The sequence below is a fragment of the Haliaeetus leucocephalus genome, unplaced genomic scaffold, assembly GCF_000737465.1.
Source record: "Haliaeetus leucocephalus isolate CR32 unplaced genomic scaffold, Haliaeetus_leucocephalus-4.0 Scaffold184, whole genome shotgun sequence".
Taxonomy (NCBI): Eukaryota; Metazoa; Chordata; class Aves; order Accipitriformes; family Accipitridae; genus Haliaeetus; species Haliaeetus leucocephalus.
This window is the reverse complement of record NW_010972620.1, coordinates 8,729,014-8,754,335: the sequence shown is the minus strand read 5'-3', so window position 1 is coordinate 8,754,335 and position 25,322 is coordinate 8,729,014. Positions and strand designations below refer to the sequence as shown.

Below are 25,322 nucleotides of genomic sequence, written 5' to 3'. Positions count from 1 at the left end.
GCCGCCGAGCCGCCCGTCCCGCCGAGGGAGCCCGGCACTTGTTGCTGACGCGATGGTCACCGGGCCATCCGAGTAGGCAGCGACCGCCGAGCCCGTCGCGGGAGAGGACCGCTGCGGCCGGCGTCGAGGGCCCGGCCCCTTTGGGGGGGGCTCCGGGGGAGGGGGGGTCTCGGGGTGTTGTTTTCCTCTCGGCGCCCGGCGGTGACGGCTTCCCGGACGGCGTGAGGACTTTCCTCGGCCCTCGTGGGGATCGCGGCCGGCGGGACCGCCCGCCCGGCCCGGATGGTCACGGCGGGCTGAGGGGGCACCGCCAGACGCCGCCCGCCCCCTCCCTCCGCCTGGGCGCCTGGAGGCTGGCCTCCCTCGGCAGGAGGAAAAATGTCCTTCTTCAACTTTCGTAAGATCTTCAAGCTGGGCGGTGAGAAGAAGAAGAAACAATACGAGCACGTCAAGAGGGACTTGAACCCTGAGGAGTTCTGGGAAATTATAGGAGAGCTGGGAGATGGTGCCTTCGGTAAAGTCTTCAAGGTAAGGGCAAGCGGGCAACTCAAATCACTTGTCGTACTGCTCGTAGCTAAAAAATTACTTGTAGTATTGCTTCTGAGTTCTGTCTAAAGCTTGCCTGTCTGTAAGCTCTGTCACCTTGGGATACCTGTTGTAAGCACCGAGTTTCCGGAGAACTTCGTGAGGCAGGTAAGCGCTGCGCCCACCTGCCGCCCTGCCAGAAGGGACGCGTCCCGAGTTCCCGTGGTGTGTCGGTTGGAGAGCAGAGCTTGTGATCCAGATGCCTCTTGTCCACAGAGGCTCATGAAACTAAAGATAGAAAAGACCTATTAGGTCATTGTCCCGCCTTCTGCTCCACCCTGCCCGTTGCTGAATCCCTTGCTTCTCCTGTATTTTGTTTTTTTGGACTCGTGTGCAGTATGGCTTCTAGCCTTACAAAGACTGTATTTTCTTAGGTGTGAAGTTCATACTTTTTTTTGAGTTTCTGTACGGAAGGAAGCCCACGAAGAGTAAAATTGACTTGTGTGCCTCGTGCGTAGTTTATAGGGCCAAGCCCACGTCGCTTTTAATGGGTATTCTCCTAGCTTGTTCCACGTGGAATTAAATTAAATGGTAGTGTTATCTTGGCTTTCTTTGCGTGGCAGAATTCCTGTGTTGGATCTCCTCACTTCTCTCAGTTGTTTGATCTTTAAGTGTAGTGGTACAAGTAGTGTTTTTAAGGATGCTTATCTAGAATTTATCAAACACAATGGAGTACAATGACATAGATATAACGCTGCTAGTGTTTGACAAGACTAGCTTTCAGGCATATCTTCAGCTACTTTCCCTCCTTCTAAAAGGGCATTAATACTCCACATTTGGTTTAGGGATAGTGTGGAAAAAAACATCATGGAGGAGAAGCATGACAGAATTGGGGAACTGACATGAATTGAGACTCTGGAGCAGGTTCTTGAGACTAGAAAAAAATAGCGTGAGAAAGAATAGCATTTACAGTGTTTCTGAGAGCTAATTTGGTCAAGAAACATTTATATTTAGAGTACTGCATTTCAGAGTTTATGAAATCTGGGTGCTCATGAAACCTGTGCTATTTCTGGTAGAAATTATTTTAGTATTATTGTAGTGTGGTGTTACCTATTTGTAAATGTGAGCAAAAGTGTCACAGTTAGTTCAGAATGCTAGGTAGCTTGGGTTTGGGGGTTTTTTTTCACCCTAGGAATTTGTGTCAACATTCTATTTAAGAGCATCTAGTTTATTTTAGTGTTGGTGCAATACGTAGTCTAGATAGTGGTTCTCATGTCAGTGTGGAATATAAGAGTTTTTTTGATTAAAATGACTGGGAAATATGTCTGAAGTTGCTATATCATAAAGCTTTGTGACTACAAAACCATAATGCTGTCTCTAATGGCATTTTCAGAGTATTAAAGTTTTTCTTTAAGCTTCATATTGGAGTTTTGATTCCCTTTCCCTGAATATAATGCTCTGTCCCGTAGAGATGACTGGGGGAGCCTCAAAGATACAATACTAAATGTGTTCTCCTCCTCCCCCCCCACATGCATTTCCCCTCCATCCTGAAACTACTTCTTACTTCATTTTGTGGAGGAAGGTATCTGAGCAAGACAACTGGTAAATTTTGGATTTCAGTGTACTTCGTGTACAACAGGAGAGTTTTTTCCAGTTGGATGTGATTTTTCACTTTGAGATTTATTTCTGAATGTGAAATTTCAATGTTAACTGTTGAAATTGAATTTTCAAAAATAAACCCCTATTTTAAAAATTGTAGTAGTCAGAATTACACATGCAGTTACACTGGTAAACTTGTTGAATGTAGCACATGTGAAAATTAACAGGTACTAATATTCCTGGAAAAAAAATCCCCATTTAAAAAAACAAAGTGTCCTACTGCATGTATTCAGCAACATTCATTTTGTTTCCATCTAGTTTGAGAAGGAGGATTACACACAGATGCTAACTGTACTTGTGTTCCTGCATCTGAGCATGCTTGGCAAGATACTGTTTCGAAAGCAAGGGTGTGTTAGGTTGTTCTCTCTTGAATATACACCTCAAGAGAAACTGCAAGAACAGCCATTCAATACCTTCTCAAATTTTGGAATATGAACTAGAAAAAAACTGTCAATGTTTGAAGACTTTAAGTAATGGGGGGATGTGTGTGTTTTATTTTGTGTGGTGGGTTTTTTGTTTTGTTTTGTTTTTGTAAAAAAAAAACCCAACACCCTAGTGTCAGTTAAATTTGCCAAAACTACATTTGCCTTACTTTAAGATCCTGGGAGTCAGTGTGTGACAGGGTTTTGGCAGATGTATGATAAAATGGAATTGCCAGATAAATAAGGGTTTGCATACCTTGGACTCCTAATAAAAAATAGGTTAGATTGTTTACATGCTATGATTTGCCATAGAGAAGTATTTGGTTTAGTTGTGTAACTCGTCTTTCGGACAAAGCATCAAATATTTCAATAAAAACTCAAAAGCAACTCTTAAATGATTCTGACGGTACTATGAAGCCTAGCTGATTAAATTATTTACATTAGAAATCCTATGTCTAGTGATAACTAGTTTTGTATACAGAAGTCTTAAGGGCATTTAAAACTTGTGATTCATTCCCCTTCTTCCCAATCAAGTACAAGGGTCTTGCTTGTTTTTTTTTAATAACAGCCAAATTACTAGAAGAGCTTATTTCCTTTGAAGCTGTTTATTCCAGTTTTCTAAAGCTTTCTTAGCACTGACAATTCACACATTTATATTCACTAACTTCTAAGTAATGTTTAGAGATACTTTATTTCTAAGTGTTTCGACTGCTGTTGCAAGTCTCTCTTGTGATCAGAGGAGCTATGTGGCTGCAGATTACTGATGGCAAAGGTTTGTAGTTGTATAGGACTTTCATTCTAGCCCTTTCCAGCCTCTTCAAAGAGGCCACTTTTAGGCTCTTTTTGTTTCTTTTTGCTCTTGGCTAATGAATAATGGTGTAGTTTTTCATCCTTTTTCAATTTATAGACCCTTGCAGTACTTCAGTATCAGGTGATGGCCCTTGTAAAGAGAATTTCGAGGTTGTTGATTATAGACTTTTTTTCCAATCTCTTTTAATTGTCTTTCATGGATTATTTAGAATTACTGAGTGGACTACCAGGGTTTTGACAGCCACCAAAGAAACATAATGTGAGCATTGGAGGCTGATTTCAACTTTGAAATTTGGGGGCTAAAACAGGGGTTTTTTTTTTTTTTTTTTTTTTTTTAAGAAAGAAGAAACAAGAGAGAGACAGTTTGAAACTGCTCTTGATTTGATCAGGTTGAGTCCCCTGAAAAATCTTGAGCTCTTAGTATTAAAGTTAATTATAATCAGTTTGCTTTAGAAATTAGTTACATTATTATATCGTGTTACTATATTGTGTGTTATATTGCCCTATTGTATCAAGTATCTGTTCAGTACACATAGTGAACATTGCTTTAAGGTAAATCAGTATAAGTAAGCATTAAATACTTTCATCAGCTTTAAGCTACTTTCTAAATTCCCAGAAGTTAATGTTCAGATGGTGTGAAAACAGACCTTTAAAATGCCTAATGTGTTCTGTGGCTCTTTCTTGCTGAAGTTCCTGATTGAAAATCTTTATCATATAGATGCACATAACTAATTAAAATGCAGGTATCTTCCCAAGTTAACCTTTTGAATGAAATAAAGTGCTGGGATTATATTTCAGTAAAATTTGCCCAGCCTTTTTTGGTAGTAAGAACATTGTACACTAATATAAGAACGCTTACATTGCAAAAAGGCATTTTCCTATGTTTAGTTGGTGTCATCTCTGAGCCCTTCACTAGAGGATACTCCTCCAAGAAATTCATGGTCTTTTGGGTATCATTATGATAATTATGGGTACCATCTGTACAAATATATTAATTTTAAGTCTTCTGTGGGAACAGATTCTATAGTGGTAGAATATATGTGGCAGTATACTCTATAAGATATAGGGTATCTATATATGGTATGCGTATAGAGAGAGAATATATAGTGTATATATATTTTAATAGAAATTGACAAATTATTATCAGAGAATCTTTTGTACTTGCCTGGTTTTGAATTGCATTCATGTTTCTTAGTTTGAATTGGAATATTCTGCCCATTTATAGTATCTCATTTATTACCCTGAATCTAAGATGTTGGAAGCATTGTATATACAAGATTCCCATAGGAATTTGGAAAATCAAATATTTATATTTCATTTAAAGTTATTAAGACAAGTTTTCCAACTCTCAGCAATTAACTGGTGCTAGGTTAAAAAGCCTATTCTGCTTTCTCTTCAGGTTCAGAGAAGAAATGTTGTAGAAGCTGATAGCCATAATCATGGTGAACAGCATTACCCAAATGCATTATCTTCTGAAAATTACAACTACATTAAGTACTCATATATACTTGTATTTGTAATAGTGGCCAATACAAACTCATCTCTGGCTGATACTGGACTTTTGATAATAGTATTTCTTCAAGTCCAATAAACTAATGATGTTGCTTCATTTAAGTTAAGCTTTTGTTTCTGTACTTAAAACAATCTTGCTTGTAATGTACCTATATGATATACATGAGAGCTTGGTTTTGCCTTAATGTCTTCTACAGCAGGTAGAAACAAATAAATTTTTAAATAGTGATTTAATAAAACTGGACCAATTATATAATTTAACGATAGTGCAGCCTTAACTGACAATTGGTGGCTGCTTAGAAGTACTTTTTGCATACCACTAACATCATAACTTATTTTCTAATCCTAGAAAATACTTTAATTAGTCTGACCTGAAAACAAAATCAGGGCAGAGCAAGGAGAATTTATATTTCCTAGTTTCTGCAGCCTTACAGCACATTGTTCTAAGTAATTCCTACAGTTGGATATTGCAGCTTGAAGTTATCTTAATGATACTAATGTATCATGCTGCTTGCTAGTGTGAGTATCTTTTACATCTGTAACTTAGCACTCATAGGAATAGCTTTTCACCACTTACTTATATCTAAGCTGAAGCACTGATAGGCTGGTTTTTGTCTGCTCTTTTATCTTTTGACTTACCTGGTGTCATTAGCTCCACTAATTCTGTAGAAAAATGTTAGAGCTGTTGGAACTCATGAACATTCCTATAGAAAAGATACCGTTCCCTGTGGAAGGATATTGTTCGAGTTTGCCTGAAATCCTGTATGTTTGGTACTAGTTGGAAGATAAATTCACGTTTGAAAATTTCCAGTCAAATACTGCATTTCCTGAACCTCAAGTTTCATGTGTGACTCTGCCATAAGCCTAGACCTGGAAAGAAAAAGCAGCTGAAATGTCCTAAATTGAATTTTAATACATAAGAATTAATCAGTGCAGAACTTTTGGCAATTTTTATTAAAATTGTTTGCTATACTAAATATATTTTGTTCTAATCTATTTTCATTCATAATTCACTATTTAAGTTGACCTATTATTAAGCTGGAGCAGTAAAATAGTGCAGTTGTCCTCAGGAGATCTGAATTAATAATATTCACTTAAATGCCATATTGCTTTGTTTAGCCATAGAGGCATTAGTAGGTAGAGGAGAGAAGAATGTTGCTTTACTCTCAAGAGACTAATGTATAAGATGGCAATGTTCAATTTTAAATATTTAGTCGAAGTAAAATAGAACTAAAACTTTACCTAAAGCTTGCTAAGAATAGTAATTTCTGTAAGAGTAGCCTGACTATTTTAGGGCTGCTGTGTATGTTCTAGATGAAAAAAGATGCGTGACTGTTCACAGAAGACTAACGATTTTAGTCTTGCTGATCAGCTTGGTGAGTTTCTCTATAATGTTATCTTTATTTTCACACTATTTCAGTTTTAGCATGTTGAAGATACCAGATAAGGAAAAGGCAGTATCGCTGTTTTAAACCCTGGGAAATGTGTCAAGGGGAAAGCTATACAGAGCTCTTTACACCTATTGTCATTCCAGCTAAGTTTTCTGAGGAAAGGGGTAGTGCAAGAAAGTAATCTGTAGATTGTAAACTGAGATAATTTTCATGTTTTAAATGGCTATTTGCAGAAGGTAATATCTCCTTTCCATTTTGTCTGTAGCAAGGAAATACTCTGAAGAAGTAAGAAGTATACCATGAGTTCTGTGTCTCACTTTTTGGACATCTTTAAGTCACTTGGCTTAAAATCAGCATCACAATACTTAACTTATGAGTAATGTATTGTCTGTCTGTTGCATTCAGAATTAAAACTGCAGACAAGTTTGTGGAGGATAGATATAGAATGCTCATGATCACTCCTTGGTAAAGCAGTCATCTTTTCCAAGGTGTGAGCACAGTTATATAAACTGTTCAAAACTCTTAAGTAAATAGGAAATCATTATTTGATTTGATTTACCTATGTTTATAAAAGTTCCTATTTTTTTTCATGTCATCTGATATTTTATATTTCTTAGCTAACTATTTGTGTAAGTGCTTGGACTGTTGGTTTCTTGTCTGGAGAGTGAAACTTTGGATTTCAGGCATAAGCTAAATGTGACTTTAATGTTGTCACATAGACTACAGAATGAAACTTTTTTAAGCTGTTCTAACTCGGTGAAATAATTCTTCATATTTAAGTCAGATGCAGTCTATTTAATTAAATAATTCTGATATAGGAGCTAAAAAAATGTGGTAGTGCTTGGTTTTGGTGTTTTTAAAAGGTTTTGTAGACAGATTTGTTAAACCTTTTGAGTTTAATCTGTGGCAGAGAAGTAGTCCCCCAGTAATACAGTCCTCCAAGCAGTAATACATGCTAGTGTTGCAGAGCGGTAGTTCACAAGTTTCTTTTGGTGGTGACTCAAATTCTAGTTTTGACCACCCCACAAACAATAGTAAAGAAATAATTTGTTGGTTTTTTTTTTTAATTGAATGCAGTTATGAATGGCCTTACATATTTCATGGGCCATGACCCATGTTTTGAGAATCTCATCAGATTATAAACGTCATTCTCCTTCAATGACAGTTGTGTCAGTGTAAAAGAGGCAGCATGTAATTAAACTCTCTGGTTTGAGATCTTAAATGCATTCCTTGAGACCCTGGTGCCTGAAGTGTCATTTATGAATACTTTTTTGGTCTTTGCTTCTTTATGCTCCACAGTAACCTTTAATTATATTCCGATTATACACGGAACTGAGGAATTCATATTGTCTCACCTGTTTACCCTATTGTCTTACTTTACTGTAGCTGCCAAATTACTCAAATACAATGCTTGTGCTATCTTTTCATTTGATACTGTTTGGATTGTTCCAGTTCTCAATGTTTAGTGATAGAAAAGCCATGAAATTTGCAGTTAGAAAACAAAGCAGAGTGAATTAATAGTACAGAGTAAAAAAATTAATGATGTGTTATAATTTTTATCCAAACCCCTGCAAAATACATATTGTAACTCCCTCTAATTCATTTTTAATGGCTTTATAACATGATTACGGTATGGAATGCTCAAAAGAAATTTTAACTGTCAAATATGTCATGTGGAAACACATTTTTTTCTACTCAGAAATGGGAAAGAATCTTTTCAGAGAGAAAGAAGACCTAGTGCTTGCAGAATATGTTTGAAGGATGTCAGGCAATAAAAATTGGCTAAGTAATATTCAGTAAAAGCTAGTAGGCTACCTCAAACCGCTCTGCAGTGGTATTCATACTTCAACAAAAAATTAAGGCTTTACTGTAAATGTTAATTTTCCATTGGCATTGCAAATTTTCTGTTGAATATGGTCTACATTCATGATACAAGTCAACTAAAGTACATGCAGCAGAAGATTTACCTAAAGGAAAAAATTCACAATAAAATAGTAATGGAAGATTCTTTGTATATTTAATGCACCTGCTTAAACTGTCATATTTGGTTTTAGGAGGACATACTGTTTCTTAAAGCAGTTCTAAATGTATGTAAAAACAAGTTATTAAAGTTACATATTTTTCTTGTCAATTTTTACTCTTCTGGCTTAAGACTGGTTTGCAGTATTCTGCGGGATTGCGTGTGTTTATACAGAGAGGTTAATGTAAAACAGCTAAGCATGAATGGTGACTTGGAAGCTAAGAGAAAGACGCAAACTTTTTTGCCTTTATGTAGCCATGTTTATATTTTTGAGCCATTTTCTATTTAGTTAATTAACAGTAGCCTAGAGCAAGAAATTGCTCAAGCATAGATTCGTACTTGAATCAAGTTCCACCCAAAATCTGGCTTTAAGAAGATTCTGGTTACCTGAAGCATGCTATTCTATGATACAATTTTTTAATTTTTACTGATTTTTTTTCTATGAAGAAGAATATGAAGTGAAAAAGTAGGACTGTACTACAGTAGCCAAATCAATTTGTTGATTGGCATTTAAAATTTGCTAAATCTTTCCTTACTACAGAGGACTAAGTGACTGTTACCTTAAAGTGTCAGTCTTTAAAATTAATCTGTTGGTGGTTGTTTCAGAAAATCTGAAGCTGAAGGAGGCTGACAGATAAAGGGACTTTATTATTTTCAGAAAGAATTTTTCTAAAGTTACATTAATGCAGTTATTCAGAATGAATGGGTGAGCAGAGAGTGGAAGGGCAACTGTACAGTCTGCTGAAGTTTTGGGGGGAACCATTACCCTAGAACTTAAGTTGTGCCTACCACAAAATTGTTTTACTTAGTATGAAAGCAATGGTGAATCCCCATGCTAAGGCAGAATCGGTTTTGAATCCATCTAGCTTGATAATGAATTGGAGAAGACTGTCCCTTTACTTTCTTGTTATCTCATTGAACAGCATCTTAGATCTAAGACTTTCTTGTTTAAACAGGACTTTAAGGAACTTGGGTTTGTCTCTAGAGATGTGTAGTCATAACCATGATTCAGAAAACTGTTCTGAGGGAAGTTACTGTAACTTTGTTAATGTTACAGTGATAACTTGGCAAGACTTTTTGCCTGGGAATTTATTCTTTCTTTATCTTGTAGATAATGGTTCTCCTGATACAGATTTATGCTGTAAAACCAAAGCTTTTCTCTAGCACATGTCTAGATTTCACATTATAGAAGGTGACTTTTCACTTGTATTTCTAAGCAGTACTTTACCAGGAAAAGAGTTAATACTTTGTAATCGGTAGGTAGTAAAACCTTAAGGGAGAAATGTCAGTTGAGTGCTTCAGCAAGAATTAGCATGTTGTGGTAAACCCTCATCTCCTTCACAGCCTGTGTCTCAATCAGGCTTTATTCAATTCATATGTTGCCTTTTTTTTTATTTTGTAAAGTTCAGTCATGTTCCTGCCCCACCTTTAGCTTTCCTGTTTGAATTGAAGAGGCCCAACCTTTTTAGTCTGCTTTATATAAGACAACTACTTGACCCTTTAATGATTTTAATTGTCCTTCTCTCATTCTCTTACTTGCTCAACTTCTGTGGATGCCACAAATTTTTCAGTTCACTATTCAGGCAAACTGTTCTGTTTTTCAGTGCTGCATAGTCATGGGTCAGGACCATAGGTCTGTGTAACTACATTACACTGTGAAAACTGTGAGCTGTGATCATCACTGGGAAATATGGTCAGAAGAGTTTGAACAGGAATTATCCCCAAAACGACCTCAAATCATTCCAGTAATGTGGAGAAATGGGTACTCTTAGAGTTAAGCCAAGCTTGTTTTTATTCTTTCATCCTTTCCAATTAGCATTTACTACTAGTGAAGATGTACTAACTGAGTTTATAAGTAACCTGAAAGAAGGAAGCACTGTCTGCTATTTTTCATCTCTCTGGGGTGGGAAGTCTGAAAGCTTAAAGACCACCGTATAAACAAGAATACTTGTCAAGTGTTTCCTATTGATTGACAGGGATAGCTGGGTTACCTGAAAATGCCTCCCATGCTCTTGGCTGTAGCAAGAATTTTCAGCTGTCTCTTAGTAGCAAACTTAGGTGTTCTGGTCAGCTGTTGTAACTTCTTAGTCTTTAGTGGCCCAGCATGGGACCTCACCTTTGAGTTAGTGCAATACGAAGATTTTTTTGAATCTCCGAAAAGCACTAAACCAGTATGGAACTGTGATACTAAGTGAAACAGCCAATAACATGTTTTCTCAAAGTGGTCCATTTCAATAACTTCAGTAAATAAGGAAGCGACTTTTGAATTATGAGTAGCTAGGTCTTTACCGTGACTGTTTTCCACAACAGCTTCTGGCAATGCAAGTCAATGCAGCCAGAGTTCTTGCAGTGTATTCCCATTCCCACCTCCTTCCTTGTGACAGGTCTGGTGCTTGCCAACTTGATGATGATCTGGTTCAAGGAACTAAACCACCCAAAAGCTGATTGTATATGTAATCTTCTTGGCTCCCCAGACCAGCTCACGGGAGGGCCAGACAAGTGATGATGTAGATGTAAGGGAAAAATGACAGGACAGTGTCAGCATTGGCTTAAATAGCTATAAAAGGGAAGCATCAAGGTGGCATATCGATATTCCGAAGTTGTTAAGGTATGTCAGATGAATGCTTTTTGTCAGGACAAAAGAAAAAATAGACATCCTTCTGTTGTAACAATCATCTGTTACTAGCAACAGTATGGATAAAAAGGCAGTTTTGCTAAATGCTGCTGTTGGTATTGTTATCAGCCAGTAGTTCTGTCCGTTTGCATCACTGACATCCATGCTAGAAGAATTTTGTTACGTAGACATATCTTTAACTGGAAATTTACTAAAAAGCCTGTGTTCCTAGTTTTGTTTCAGGTGGTGATTCTTTTCTCTAATTTAGGTATGCTACATAACTGCTAGAAAAGAATGAAAAATTTGTAAGACTTCTTATTTGGCACTAAATTTACCTGTATGAGGAAAGTACAGAAACTGAATTGAATTTTAGAGTGAGCAGGGTGTTTTGAAGCAAGAAATGGCTTAGATAATCTTCCAAAAGAAATGGAATTTGCATTCCCTCTCACTGTACAAATACATGACAAAAGGTAGCCCTCCGCTTCAAAAAGCCTTCAGCCTAATAAAAGGATAAAAAAAATAAACATAAGAGAAAAGGAGGAGTAGGAGAAAGGGAGAAGTCTTGTCAAAGAGAAAACTACTTCATCTCTAACAGCCATCCTTGCTGGTGCATCATCATTTCTGTCACTTCTTGGGGACATGGGCAAAGTAAAGCTTTCATAATTCCATTCAAAGCAACATTGCCACACTATTAAGAGACAAGAACAGTACTTCCTCTTGAATATCTTGTGTGTTTAACTCTTTGCAGTGTTTAAAGTTCTGATACTCAGCAGTTTTGTCAGAGGAAGAATGTTGTTCCTACGTTGCATGAAAATCTTTTCCCAATAGAAGCTCACAAGTTCATTAGTTGTAAAAGTCTGAGTAAAGCAACTGTTTTTTCTTTGCATATTTTGTGCATCAAGCTCTGCAAAGTGAGTTGAAGTATTCTATCTTGATTTGTTTATCTGGATTTGTTTTTAATAATTTTATCAAGTAATGCAATTATTCCTATGGCCGTTTGTATTTATCACTAGCATATTAGGTAAATTGTGAATGAATTACACTTATCAGTAAGATGGCAAATGGCAAGTGCAAAAAAGTTACCAGAATTTTAAAAAGATTATCATCAGCAGCATGCTTCTAAAGTAAAATTTCTTTTGAAATTGGCTGATAAATAATAGGACTGGCATTCATATAGTTTCTCACAGTAGTCAGTTTTCTTAATTGTTCCGTTGTTTAAATTCACCAGTTAAAAAACCCAACAAACCAAACAGTTAATCTGAAAGGCGACATCAGAAGCAACACATTCCACTACTGTGCTGAATATGAATTAAGTTTACTGACAGAACCCAAGACACTATTTTTGTGGTGCTTGAATAGCCAATTTTCAAGGAATACCAAATGTTTATTCAGATGGCTCTTTCTTATCTCTTGAGATGTTATACTTGCAGCACAAAGATAGCTAGGTCATTATAAACTGTATGTGAGGCAAACTTTCTAACTTGCATGTCAGAAGATCTCACTTTGTTTTTATGAGATGGTATGTAGCTTTAGGGTCATTACTTAAGACTCACAAGAAAACTACTGGCAAGTCACAGACTGTACATCATCATAGTGAATTTTGTAATTAATAAAGTTCATTGTAGAACTGACTTGAAAATAACTTGTTTGCATTAAAGAGAGCTGAAAGACACTGGCTTAACTATATTGATTTCTTCTTTTGTTGTTGTCTTAGCAGTTGGTTTCTGTTAGATTGTTTTAAAGATATGTACATGAGGAAGCAGTAACTTCCCTCTAGAGTTCTAAATTTCCTGTTTTTTTTAAAAATACATTAATACCATAAAGAGAATATGAATTAGTTTCTATAACAAGTGTACTTAAAAAACAGGGATTGTGATGTACAGCTTTTTTATGAAAGCTGTCAAAAGCTACTTCCCTTTTTGTTACTTCAGAAATAGGGGAAGTTTCATCTTAACAGACTAGAGTATGCATGGAGCAACAGAATATATGCTTTGATAGTTTTGCAAGAGCTGTAGCCGGTTTTAATGTGGTCTTGATGTTGTCACGTTTCATTTCCCACTGTTACAACTGTGTCTTTTTGTAAAATACTGAATCTTAAACTGCCTATATAGTTTATATTTTTCCCTTAAAATATATGAAGTATACTTTATTTATTGTTCATTTTAGCAGGACAAAGAATGAAATGGGGTGATAATGCTTCATCTTGTTTAATTTCATCTTTCCCCTCTGGCTATTTAGCTTTGCTCACTGCAAGTCTTGAATATGGTTCACATTGCAGTATCAAATTACACAGAACCTTTTCCCAAACTGCCCGTATTTTTGAGCTAGTAAGATGTATACACTTTAAATGACAGTGAAGGTACATCTGTTATATTAAATCATCTTCTACAATAAATACATAAAATAAATTGTCTTGGTACAGGTCTTTAAATGCCTTCCTTCTGCTATATGAAATGTAGAGCTTTTAATAATAATCTTTACTTTTTGACAGCAAGTTTTTTTAACTTAATGAATGTGCCACATTTAATTTCTATGACTATGTAGTTTCCCTAGTAACGTGTCAGAAGGCCTTTGTTGAAGGGTTCTTAAAATCCAAAGAAATTGTCATTCTTCTTTATTTGTTATTTTGTTAACTTGTTCATTTCCAGTTTGAAAAGACAGAATTTTCTATGCTCAAGTCAGATGCACTTTTTTTGTTGTTTTGTTATACATGAATAGCTGTGCTGGGTCAGCAAACAGCTGTAGCCATCTTGCATCTGATCTGGCTAAAGGCTCTGGGCAGAAGAGATCCCAATTTTGTTTTGTAACCTAACTCCCAAGGAACAGGGTAAGGAGGAACTTTCGTGTGTTGACTAGCCACTTTATTTAAAAAAAAAAAAAGTGTTCTAGGTTAATACATGAACATCTGTGAATGTACACTATGTAGTTTGTAAAGTGCTAGTAAACAAAATGACTTGGTGCTACGTGAAGCCAAAACACTGTGGTATATCTGTTTGCAGAAAGCTGCAGAGTTAGCTTTTGCAACTCCTAATGTCTCCCTAGGAAAGGATGTTAGCAGGAGTAACACTGACTCTCTGAGCTCAAATGAACTAAAAGCATTGTTACAGATGTTAAATGACTAGAAGCAAGATTATTAACATAGAATCCTCCCAGGTAAAGGAATCGGAGATTTCTTAAGTCCTGTGTTCGAACAAATCGTAAAATTATCAAGAGCAAATAATAAAATTCTCAACTCTCAACCTGGCAGCATGATAATTTTCTGAAAAAAACAACAGTCTGGAGTCAGCTTCAATTCTGGCTTGTTGGTTGTCTTAAAAGTAATTGTAGTGAACAGCTAGAATTAGCAATTGTTCTTTGATTAAAAATTATTTCTTGATACTGTTTTTCAGAAGCATTATTAATTTATGTCATCTGGAATAAAGGTTTGTTTATTGCTGGAACAAAAACTTAATTTTAAGCAATAGTGACTAAACTAAACCGATAAGCAGTAAGCATTATGGGTTTTTTTCCTAATGGCACAAGACTGAATAAATAACTGTGGGATATCTGTAATCCAAGATGAAGATACACTGAGCTACTATCTTTCCTGGGAAGTTGTAAGTCAGTTTGGGGCTGACACTGTCTGGTGCTAGATAAAATGGAGAAAACCTCTGCCAGCAACTGTTAGTGTCCTCTGCAGATGGAAAGATACTGGCAAAGCAGCTTAACACTGCGGGGATAAATCTTAATTTGTCACACCTCCCTCTTCTCAAGTATATGAGTTGATTGTAATGCAGAATTGTGTATTTTAATGCTGCTTTTGCAAGTAGTATGTACAGCTATTGTAACTGAATCTAGGAAAAAAACACCCCAGTCCTTTGCACTTACACCTCTAACACCACTTAAAGCTTTAGTTACAAATCTTTTCCCAGTATTGTCAGCTGGTTTTCCCTGTTGCTTTTATGTGAGCTCTGAGGCAACAAGAGATGGGAAAATAAGAATATGTTGTTATAGAACAGCATAGCGTATTTTGGAGATTTTCTTGCTAATGTTAGCAATTTTTATTTTTTTCTTCTTTTTATTCTGTTTTTTGAATGGATTTGTTTAAATAAGAATAATGATGCTGAAATCTGATATTATCTCCTCTGTTAAGTTTCCTCTAAAGGACCGTTTCAGTTATTTTACACATACTTGCCAGTTCAGCCCTGGTACTTTTCAAATATGCATATAAATATTCCTTTTGATTTCAGTGACACAGTGCATGAATTGGGATAGGAACTCTGCTTAGTTAATATACAAAATACCACAGAATTAATGAAAATACATAAAGGGAATAATGAAGTTAAACATGAAAATTATATTCCATACCACTCCCAGAAATAACTTGTGGAATCCTCAGAAACCAACTGTGGAGGAAGCAGAAGAACCACAGTAAGTACGAAGTACAAGGATAATGTTAAAAGAGGGAAGTTGTCATGGAAACCGCTCCAAAACTAGTATAGCCACAAAGGCAGCACCAGACCACAGTACCATAAAGATGTGCTTCAGTAGTCTGGGTTGAACCCTGGGCTCCACTTTGTTAGTAATAGTATTTGCTTGTAGGAAATCAGAGGTACTTTAGTTATCTACACTTCTATTTCAGTATTTTTTCCCTGGCATTAAACATTTCTTAAGTAGAAGAAACTGTAAGTAGGTAGTTATGATACACTGTGCAGGCAGGGAAAATTTTTGGCTGATCAGCTTTAGTTTAAGGGTGTATCATCATTTTTGGTAGATACTATCATTTCATTATCTTTTGAACAGTTTTTTTGTAACAGTTATTTCAACAATTTTTAGCAGGCATAACTGAAGTTAGCTGGTTTTTAATTCCTTGGACCAACCATATCTATAATTAAACAAAAAATTTGAAATTTTCTATAGTGTTTTTTTATTACCACTACATTTTCAAACATTGTGCAGTGAAGACTGGTGCAAAATAACGTAACTTTTTTGGAATGACTGGCTCATCTGAATTGCCAGATATCTGTGGAGGTTGCTATCTCCTTCATTGGCCTAACTTGTGGTTTATTGTAAAAACTGTGATTTAATATTGCAGAGGTAGCTATTTGCTCTTGAATTCAAACTGGTACTTTTAATTCCATTTCTCAACATTTGATGTTAGAATTAATGCTTCCTTTTATCTGATTAATTAAAGTACATTTTTTTCTAAAATTCACTAATAAAGAACAGCTTTCCATGTTTTGAAAAGAAGTTTGAACACTTGATACTGGTCAGTCATGCAGGTTTGTTTTTTAGTTTCAAAATGCAAAGGACAGTGTTAAATATAGTACAGTAAATACATACAAAACAAAGTCCAGTATAGTTTTTCCATTAGGCCACACTACTTCTTACAGATTTATTTTATCAGGCTGTTAAAATCTGAAATTATAGCATTTTTTTCCCCTGGGTTTGTATGTTTAAGAAAGCCTGAGATCCACTGCTTTCTGATAGCTCTGAGAAACATCTCTTGCCTTTGTATTGTACAAGGACAGTTTTTCAGTACTGCTTACTCGGGCATCATCAGAAAGCGTAAGTGGAGCTAGATCTGACAGTCCCAGGCTTACATAGAAGTGTAGCTTTTTACGTGCAAAAACATCTGCTGCTGAATAGGGAGGCGCATATTTTTCACTTTTTGGCGACCTTGATGATCTATGATTATTAATTACTACAGTTTTGCTGAGAAGAAGCAAGTCAGAAAGGAAAAGCTTCTTAATTGATTTGTTTTGCTGCCTGCAAAGCCTGCAGTGTGGTTATATAACATCTCAGAAGGGATCAGGCATCAGGAAGAAAGGTGCTGAACAATTTTCTGTCTTGTACCTCAGCTTTGTTTCCGGTTGGCTGAACCAAAGATGAAGGATGTACTTAAACACCATTTACAACCAAAAAAAAGTTAATTTTTAAATGTCTACATGCTACGTTACAGGAGAGGAGCTGCACAGCTGGGAAGGAAACATTTGCTGGTGATAGGAAACTGAAACAGCTCCTCACAACCTAGGCTGAAACTTCATATTGGTCATATAAAGACGAAAGACTATGAGTTATCTCTGAGCTGTAATCCTATTACTCTGGAACCGTGGGTCTGCTCTCCCTGCTGTCCATGGCTGGGAATATGCAACTTCTTGGCTGAGTGCCCAGACAGTAAACCTGCCTTTTAATCTTCTGTTATCGGTCTCTTCACAAAGCTTCTGGCTCTGGAACTTATATGTGGTTATATGATACTGTATGAAAATCCAGGATTGATAGGGAGGAGTCACTAATTTCATACTTGCAGATCCTAGTTTTGTGTAGAATGGTTATTCTTCTTTCTTGTACTGATACATTTTCAAATTTTTACTTTTTTTTGCATTACATATCATTGCCATTTTAGTGTGAGGGATTTAGGTTCAGAAAGTAATTTGCAAGTTTTAATTTACAAGATCATATTTATACTATGCAAACCTGCAATCAATATTTCTAAAAGTACTTTATCTTAGAATTAGGAGAATAACAGTATTTTTCTGTGTGTTTTCTGCTAATGAGACTGTGCCAACCATTGAGGGAACCATGCTGTAACATAGTTTGCTGTTCCCTTGTGCATACCATCTCTCTGTGAGTTAATGTTTGCTGCAGTAACCTTAAATATATAGTCCAAATAGAAGTTTTGGTGGAAGGATTGCAATATTTATGTATTGTTGCATATAATAGTTAATAATATCTATGTCATATTGCATTAGTCAGATCTTGGGGGAATGAGTTATTCCCATTAAGTTTTCAACTATTGTGTATGAATCTTTTGAAAAGATCAAATTTTGTTAATGCAAAGAAAGAAAATCTTTCACCCCGTTACTTCCTTGCCTCCATGTAAGGCAGGATTGAACCATAACCATTGAAGATGCCAGTTTGGATTTCTTAGCATAGGACTGAAGCTTAAATCACCTGTCATGGAAGCAGGATCAAATGTATTTAAGCAGAGCGTTTGGAATAACTTGAATTGGTAGTTGAGAGCTAAAATACAGGAAGAAACTGAGGGGCTGCTGATACAGGACATATTTTGAAAAGGCAGAACCTCTGAGTAACATGAATGGTTATTTGACTTTTAATGTTCATGTACCCAAATGCAAAATGAGTATATGCAAATCAAAACTGCATGTACACAAACATTTTTGATCCTGCTCTGACCTTTGGAGAATGTTATGTGGCAGAAGAAAGACTTTAGCCAAAGTCTAGAAAAAACAAACATGCCTACGCAAAGCTGTAAATGCTTTTTGTTCCTCTTAATCCAGAGGGTTGGTTTTTTCCCCCATACAATACAGTGCTACATAAATCTTATGCATGAACAGTAAAATCCTTTCCTACACAGTTCAAAAGAGCATATTTATTACGTACTTCTTACAGCAAGTCACATAGATGGATATTTATTATAGAGTGCATTGTGGAGTGGAGACGAATAATGTCTTATTCAAAAAGAACTTTTAAAATAATGTTTAAAATATATAAAGTTTGTTTGTTTGTTTGTTTGTTTTCAGGTGTAACTTGGTGTATACATAAAATGTTTTATCAGTCCTCAGAAATACCTGGTGGAAATATGCTAATTCTAAAGCTTTTTTCTTTTAAGAACGGGGAAAAATAGTCTGGATCTAGACCTACAAAATTTTACTATCTCAAGTCAGAACAAAGGCGAACATTTGTTTTGTTTATAATTGTTAAGATGCTCATAAAGATAATCATACTGTCTCTATAATCACTTCTGTTTTTTAATGAGGTGTTCTAATAGAGCTACGACAAGGAGGAAGTAAAAGAAACTTATTCAAAGCAGATTTCTAGTTACTTCAAGCAAAAGGATCTGGGAAAAATCAAAATACAACGTACTCTGTCAATAGAAAAAAACAATATATGCTATAAATGCAGCAAACTCCCTAGCATGTAATCATGCATGCCAATTAACCAATGCCTGCCTCTCTCTGAAAAGTGAAACTGAAGCTGAAAACAGTAACATCTGTTATTGTTACCTGATGTAGAAGTTTAAAATAGTTTTATTTAAACAAAGTATTATTACCATTATATAGTTTACATGCAAATTTGTGTAAAAATGAATTTCAGAATTTTTTTCATGCCTTTTTTTTTTTTAAGTGTCCTTCTTGTAAGATACAGTGGAGAGTGTCTGGCCATGCATGTTTCAAAAAAGTAAATATTACAGTTAATATTTGAATTCTTTAGAAAAGTGCTTTAACAACCATTTTTCTGCACTTGTAAAGCTACCAAGTCTAATTCTGTTGTGGAGTCAGGCATCTGTTTCACCTTTCATGTTTAATTTACAGTACAGCTCTAGAATTGGAAGGTTGGTCTTTCATTCTTGCTATAAAGCATGAAACCAAAACAAATGATGTTTGCGTTATTAAGCAGACCTTTTTATTATTAGAATGTGTGTTGGAAAACTTCTCAGTAGTTTGTTTTCAAATAATGTTATGCAGATCCCTTATCTTTGTTGTTAAAAATGGAAGAGCAAATATTGAGGTTGGGAAGATTGGTTGTTTTCTGTTTTGGAAAGAATATTGAGATAAAAATAAATGTTACAGGGTACCTTTACCCTCAACATAAGATGAAACAGCTAGGACTACGCTTTTAAGTGTGTTTTGCTGTTACTGCTGTTTTACTGGATGTTATCATAAATATTTATCTTTAAATTTTTAAATTTTTTTTTGCCACATTGAGAGAATTATTTATGGCTGTGAAAGTAATATTTAGACTTTGGAAGTAATTCTTAGGAATTCTTACTTGCTGCCTGATACCAGCCTTTGTCCGATACTAGTATAATGAGATTAGGTGACAAAAGTCAGGTTTTGGGATTCTTGCTGCGTCCTGTCCTGGGTCATCTCAGCTAGGTTTGGGGCCCAGATGCCCCATGCACCAGCCACACCAGCTGCACCAGTGTGAACCACCTTGTGATGCTTCACATCAGGAGTCAGAATTGCCCCTGCAGGGCAGTTCTTGTCTTTTGCTGCTTTGGAGAGAGTCTATGTCCCTACTTCTCATTTAATTTCATTTGAATGTCAAAAGCTAGGTGGAGTAAACCCAGGCCTTTTCTTCATGGTCTTTACATATAGTTGGTGAAGTAGATTTTAGTCCTACAACTTAATTTATTCAGAGGGAAAAGGTAACCACTGGAAATGCCTTGACAAACTAGTGGTTGTATGATGGCTTGAGAAAACACACCTTCTTATTTAAAGTTTGCTAAATAACAAGTTACAGTATTCCTTCAAACATAACTTGCAAGAAAATTATTAGAAAGTGTGAATAATTTTGTGTATGTATGTCTATATGTACACACACATACAGGCTGTGTGTTTAATATTTGCTTTATCCCCTACATATTAAGAAAAAAAAATCTCACCTTGCCTAGTTTTGCTGGATTAGTTTCTCAACAATATCCTGTGAATAAGTTATTTGCAGCAACTGGTTTCTGAAATTTTTTGCTATTTAAATAACAGTCACTCTAATTGTAATTTCTTCTTTTTTAAAAAAGCCAAAGAATATTTAAATGCATAGCAGAAGTGCCTTTTTTTTTTTTTCTCCTTGGGTATGCAAGGTCTTGTTTTCCTTCTGCTTTTCAAGTCAAAATCTTACTTGTTCTCTGGTTAACCTTATCACTACAGGAGTTGTAGCTCCCTAGTCTTGAGGTGTGGAGTAATAAAGTAGAGGCTGGCAGCATTTTCAGCGTGGCCAACTTCAATGAGTAGCCATCTGTGGAAGTCCTCCTAGACTTCTGAAGCAAAGAGAGTAAAATGCCCAGACAAATTAACGATGGCTTGGCAGCTTTTTAATATGGGAGCTTGAATAAAGCCCCTGGCTGAAGAAGAGCGTAACCTATTGATTACTGGTAGAGGATCTGGTTTTCTGTGTGGCTTTGCAAACAGCTGTGCTGCCACAATGTGGGGAGTGTCAGAAAGGCAAGAATGTGCATTCAGAAATGATAAGGTGGAGGCTACTTCATACTGCTTGTCAAGTGTTAATAGTTTCTTGAGGAGCAGCACAAAACTTCATCTTAGGAGTACTAAATAGTAACGACCCTAAGCTATTGGCTGCATGATGGTTTAAAGAATGTGACGAGAATTAAGTATTTTTATATTCCTGTCTTTCATTCATTGTTCCTTCACTTGGCGAAAAGTTATTAAACCCTTTTTCTCCTAGATTTTATCTAGTCTTTAATATGCAGGTATTCTGTTTTTGTAGAGAAACTACCTAAAGGCAGGAATATAGTACAGAACTGTGGAGAGAGGGGTTTTGTTAGTGTTTTTCTTTTTTTTTGCTGGTGACAGTTGTCTGGTGAAATTCACATATATATGTTTGCTGTGACTTTTATAGGCTCAAAACAAAGAAACAAAAGTACTGGCTGCTGCAAAGGTGATTGATACTAAATCGGAAGAAGAACTTGAAGATTACATGGTTGAGATTGATATTTTAGCATCCTGTGATCATCCTAATATTGTTAAGCTCCTAGATGCTTTCTACTATGAAAACAATTTGTGGGTAGGTATTTTTTCATCTCTGAATACTTTTACTTATTTCAAAAGGTTATTGAAATTACATTTTTTTTCTTGACTTGAATAAAAGATTATTTGTCAATCACATTTCTTCTGGGTTGTCGCTCTTGGGATAACTATTCAGTTTCAAAACTAATTTGTAAATTGTGAGTATGACTTTTAGGAAATTGTCGCTATAAAATTGAGCTACACAGAGTCATTTGGTCAGGAGTTTGAGTCTAAAATTTGGAAATTAGCAGTTCATTTTGGTGTATGGAGAGAGTTCTTAGTGCTTATTTGTAACAGCAGGCCTCAGATTTTAATTACATTAGCATAATTTAGAGTGAGATTCAGAATCCACAGCTGAAAAATCAATAATGCACTGAAAAGGCCAGCCTGTGAAATATGTATTTTAGATATGAGTGAATTCATTGGTACTTCCAGTAAAGACAGTTTACCAGGACTTGAACCATAATTAATTTACTTAAAACCTAGATATTTGTACATAGAAGTATAGTGGATATACATATGACTGTACGTCACTCTTCTACTATATCCTGTGCACTGAATAGCTTTAGCTATGAATATACAATTTTTTCTTTGAGCTGATCCAATGCAATATTTGTAAGTGCTCTTGGAATTGTACAGAGAATACATGGGTTTTTTTAAAAGAGTTTATAATTAAAAAAGATACCTAAAACAAGGAAAAGAAAATTTCCTTGGAGTCTTACAAATATGCTTTATCCTTTAAGCATGAAAACAATGGAAATGTAATACCATGTTTCCTGATGTACGTTTATTTTGATAAGCTTTGTGAAAACTTTGTGTGATCTGAATGCAGAGTAAAATGATATTGTATAAAACAGTGGAACAGTGAAAAAATTTCCATGCATAAACGTCAGCATGAAAGCAAGTACACGTAGAGACAGAATATGAAACTGAGTGGACAAGCTTCACTGGCAGAATAAAGATAGGAGTAAATAGTTTGAAAATAAAGTTGTAGATACATAGTTACAGTGAAACACAGAGGCATGAAAGCGACAAAGGGAAAGCTATAATGATGTGGTAAGTATACAGAATTTAGTGGAGGAAAAGAAAAAAAGAATGATATTTGGACATAAAATATGCTTTTGCTTTCCAGTTTAGAAACACAATTTCTCTACCAAAGAGACCTTTGTCAGATTGTCAGATCAAACAGCAAAGTTTAGAGAAAGAAATTCTTTATTTACAATTTCCCACACTTAACTTACTTGGCAGTAGGTATGTAGAAGCATGCAAATGGAATAATGGTTTAAAGGATTTACAGAGTTACATTATATAGTATATTTGTTATTACTATTGTTGTGAGGATTAATTATAATAGTAATTTGAAGTAATATGTAACATAAGTGGTGTATATATGTTACGGTATAGGGTATAATTTGAGGTTTCCTCTTTTATGGGCAATTATACTCTGATTTTAAAAGTACTCTAAAGGAAAAAATTAAGATATTATTTCCCGGGATATTGACTGTTAGGATTCTGACAAGAAATACACATTAGCTGTCAGGCTGAAAATTATAATTTAATGTTTAAAGTCGAAAATAAAAAAGAAAAAACACATAAGGAAGAGTGGGGTGTCAATCTTGGATGACCTTTCCTCTCTGTTGCTCTCCTCATTCCCTTTGTCTACCCTCCTTCTCCTTGGTGTATGTTCTTTCTGTCCTACATGTCAGCATAGTTTGTGCCCCCAAATAGTTGCAGTTTATTTTTGTTTCAAATGGAAACTGAGAACTGGAGATGGAGTTGTTCTAGTATTACTAGATTCTGTGATAAAAGCCTGATGAAGGCATCAGTGAAAATGGAGGAAAATTTATGTAAGCATCTGAATTCAGTTGTTTTCTGTAACTTTTAAGAGTATTTTTCCATATTTTCATCTCATCTGAAACAATATAGGAGATAACATCTGCTACGGGAAAATAATGTAGCTCTTAGACTTTTCAGTCAGAGAGATTATATTATAGAAGTACAGTTTAATAATTGAGAAATGATTTTGCAGGAATTATGTAAATAATATTACAAGTTGGATTCAAGCTGACTGTTCTATTATGTTTTATAAGTTTTATTATGAAATTTTATATTTGGATTAAAACTTTTGTCTGAGGATCTCCAAGCATTTCTCAAATAATTTGCTTGAGCAGCACAGCCCTACTTTTAGCTGGGTAACAGTATCAATATTTTGCAGAGGTTAGTGAAATAATTTGTCATGGCCAAATAGTCCAAAACTCTGGTCTCCCAATAAAGCTCCCTTAATGGTTCAGTTCAGCAGAACTATTTAATTTGTAATTTCTGTATTTTTTTGTTTATATACAGATCCTGATCGAATTTTGTGCAGGTGGAGCAGTAGATGCAGTAATGTTGGGTAAATAAGTTGTTTCAAATAATAAACTTAATAACATCTTAAAATTATAATATATATTGTAAGACTTGCTTCACATGTATTGTTTTGAAATGCAAATACTTATGTAATTGGTGTGTTATGTGTTGAATGTCGGGGGTTTAAAATTAGCACTTACACTATATCTATGGACATTATAACTTCTTAAGTTAGGTTAATTTTCTCTCATTTTTAAAGTGTTTATTTACTTTTCAAAACACATTTTTGTCTTGATCCTTTAAGTGAATGTGATGAGTTGTTCTCATATGCTTATGGAGCTCTCTGTTGTTGTAACATAATCTATATGAGCCTTTTTCAGGATCTCATTCTTCCCGTTCCCCTGTCATCTTCCAAATTGCATAGTGATGGTTTTTCATATTGCATCAACCTTAAAGTTAAATTTTTCTGTCCTTATTCCTCAAATTAGGTGAATGCTAATACCAGTAAGTAAAGGTTCTAGTCTTTAACATCTCTGTATACCACACAAAAGAACCAATCTCTAAACTATATAGCTTTTTCACAGTTCAGATAGGTACGTATTCATAGTTCATAATGAGGAGGGTTTTGGGTACAAGGAATGAAATTTTTACTTAAAGGAGCAAATATTTTAAGATAGAAGGTTTTTTGACATATGATGTTCAGACTCTGTCAGATTAATTAATTTTCACATACACTTCTATACAGATTGCTATGAACACGTAACATAAAATGCAAAAATGTTGTGTTTATTTCTGTCTCTTTTTCTCGTAGAGCTTGAAAGGCCATTAACAGAGCCACAGATCAAAGTGGTGTGCAGGCAGACACTGGAAGCATTGAACTACTTGCATGAAAATAAGATCATCCACAGAGATCTAAAAGCTGGCAATATTCTTTTCACATTAGATGGAGACATTAAACTAGGTAAGCATGTTGCATATAAAAGTCTTTCCCAGAACTTTGCCTGGTCTTATAATTGTATTTTCCTTAGACTGTAGTTTGGCAGAGTTCAGTATTTATCTATTTAAATATCAGTCTAACAGTGAGGGTTTAGATGCTTGAGTAAGTGTCCTAACTGTACTTAGCACATCTTTCAGACTACAAAATCAGCAGGGGTAAGAGTTGTATCAATATCTGTGCCAAGTTGCCTAAAGTCAGACACAGGTCCTACTGTTTCTTAGTATAATGTTCTTAATTATACTTATCTTTACTATGGTAACATCAGAACTTCCCTTTGAAGTTGTTAGATTGGAAAATGAACATCCTTCACTATTGCCAAAAACCAGTACCTGGTACAGTTGTCTCTTCCATTATTGAAAGAGAGAGGGAGAAGTAATAATCATAATTACTCAACTTAGTTTTTCCATGCCTTTTTTAATTGTTCGTTGCACTGAATTAAGATAAAACAGTCTGGAAGAAAATGAATACAAGCTTACTATTGTTGATTCCTATTTTTTTAT

General features: G+C 35.4%; 1 protein-coding gene across 3 annotated transcripts in view; it reads left to right on the top strand.

Annotated features, from left to right (window-relative positions):
- The window catches only part of SLK (STE20-like kinase), a 49,850-nt gene that overhangs the window by 51 nt on the left and 24,477 nt on the right, over positions 1-25,322 (top strand). For all 3 annotated transcript variants that reach the window (XM_010564782.1, XM_010564783.1, XM_010564781.1), the window contains exons 1-4: positions 1-528; positions 21,313-21,477; positions 23,823-23,871; positions 24,637-24,786. The exon at positions 1-528 is cut by the window's left edge and continues 51 nt beyond it. In XM_010564782.1, the coding sequence (XP_010563084.1) occupies positions 379-528; positions 21,313-21,477; positions 23,823-23,871; positions 24,637-24,786 (514 nt within the window). In that variant the 5' untranslated portion in view covers positions 1-378. The remainder of the gene's footprint in view (positions 529-21,312; positions 21,478-23,822; positions 23,872-24,636; positions 24,787-25,322) is intronic.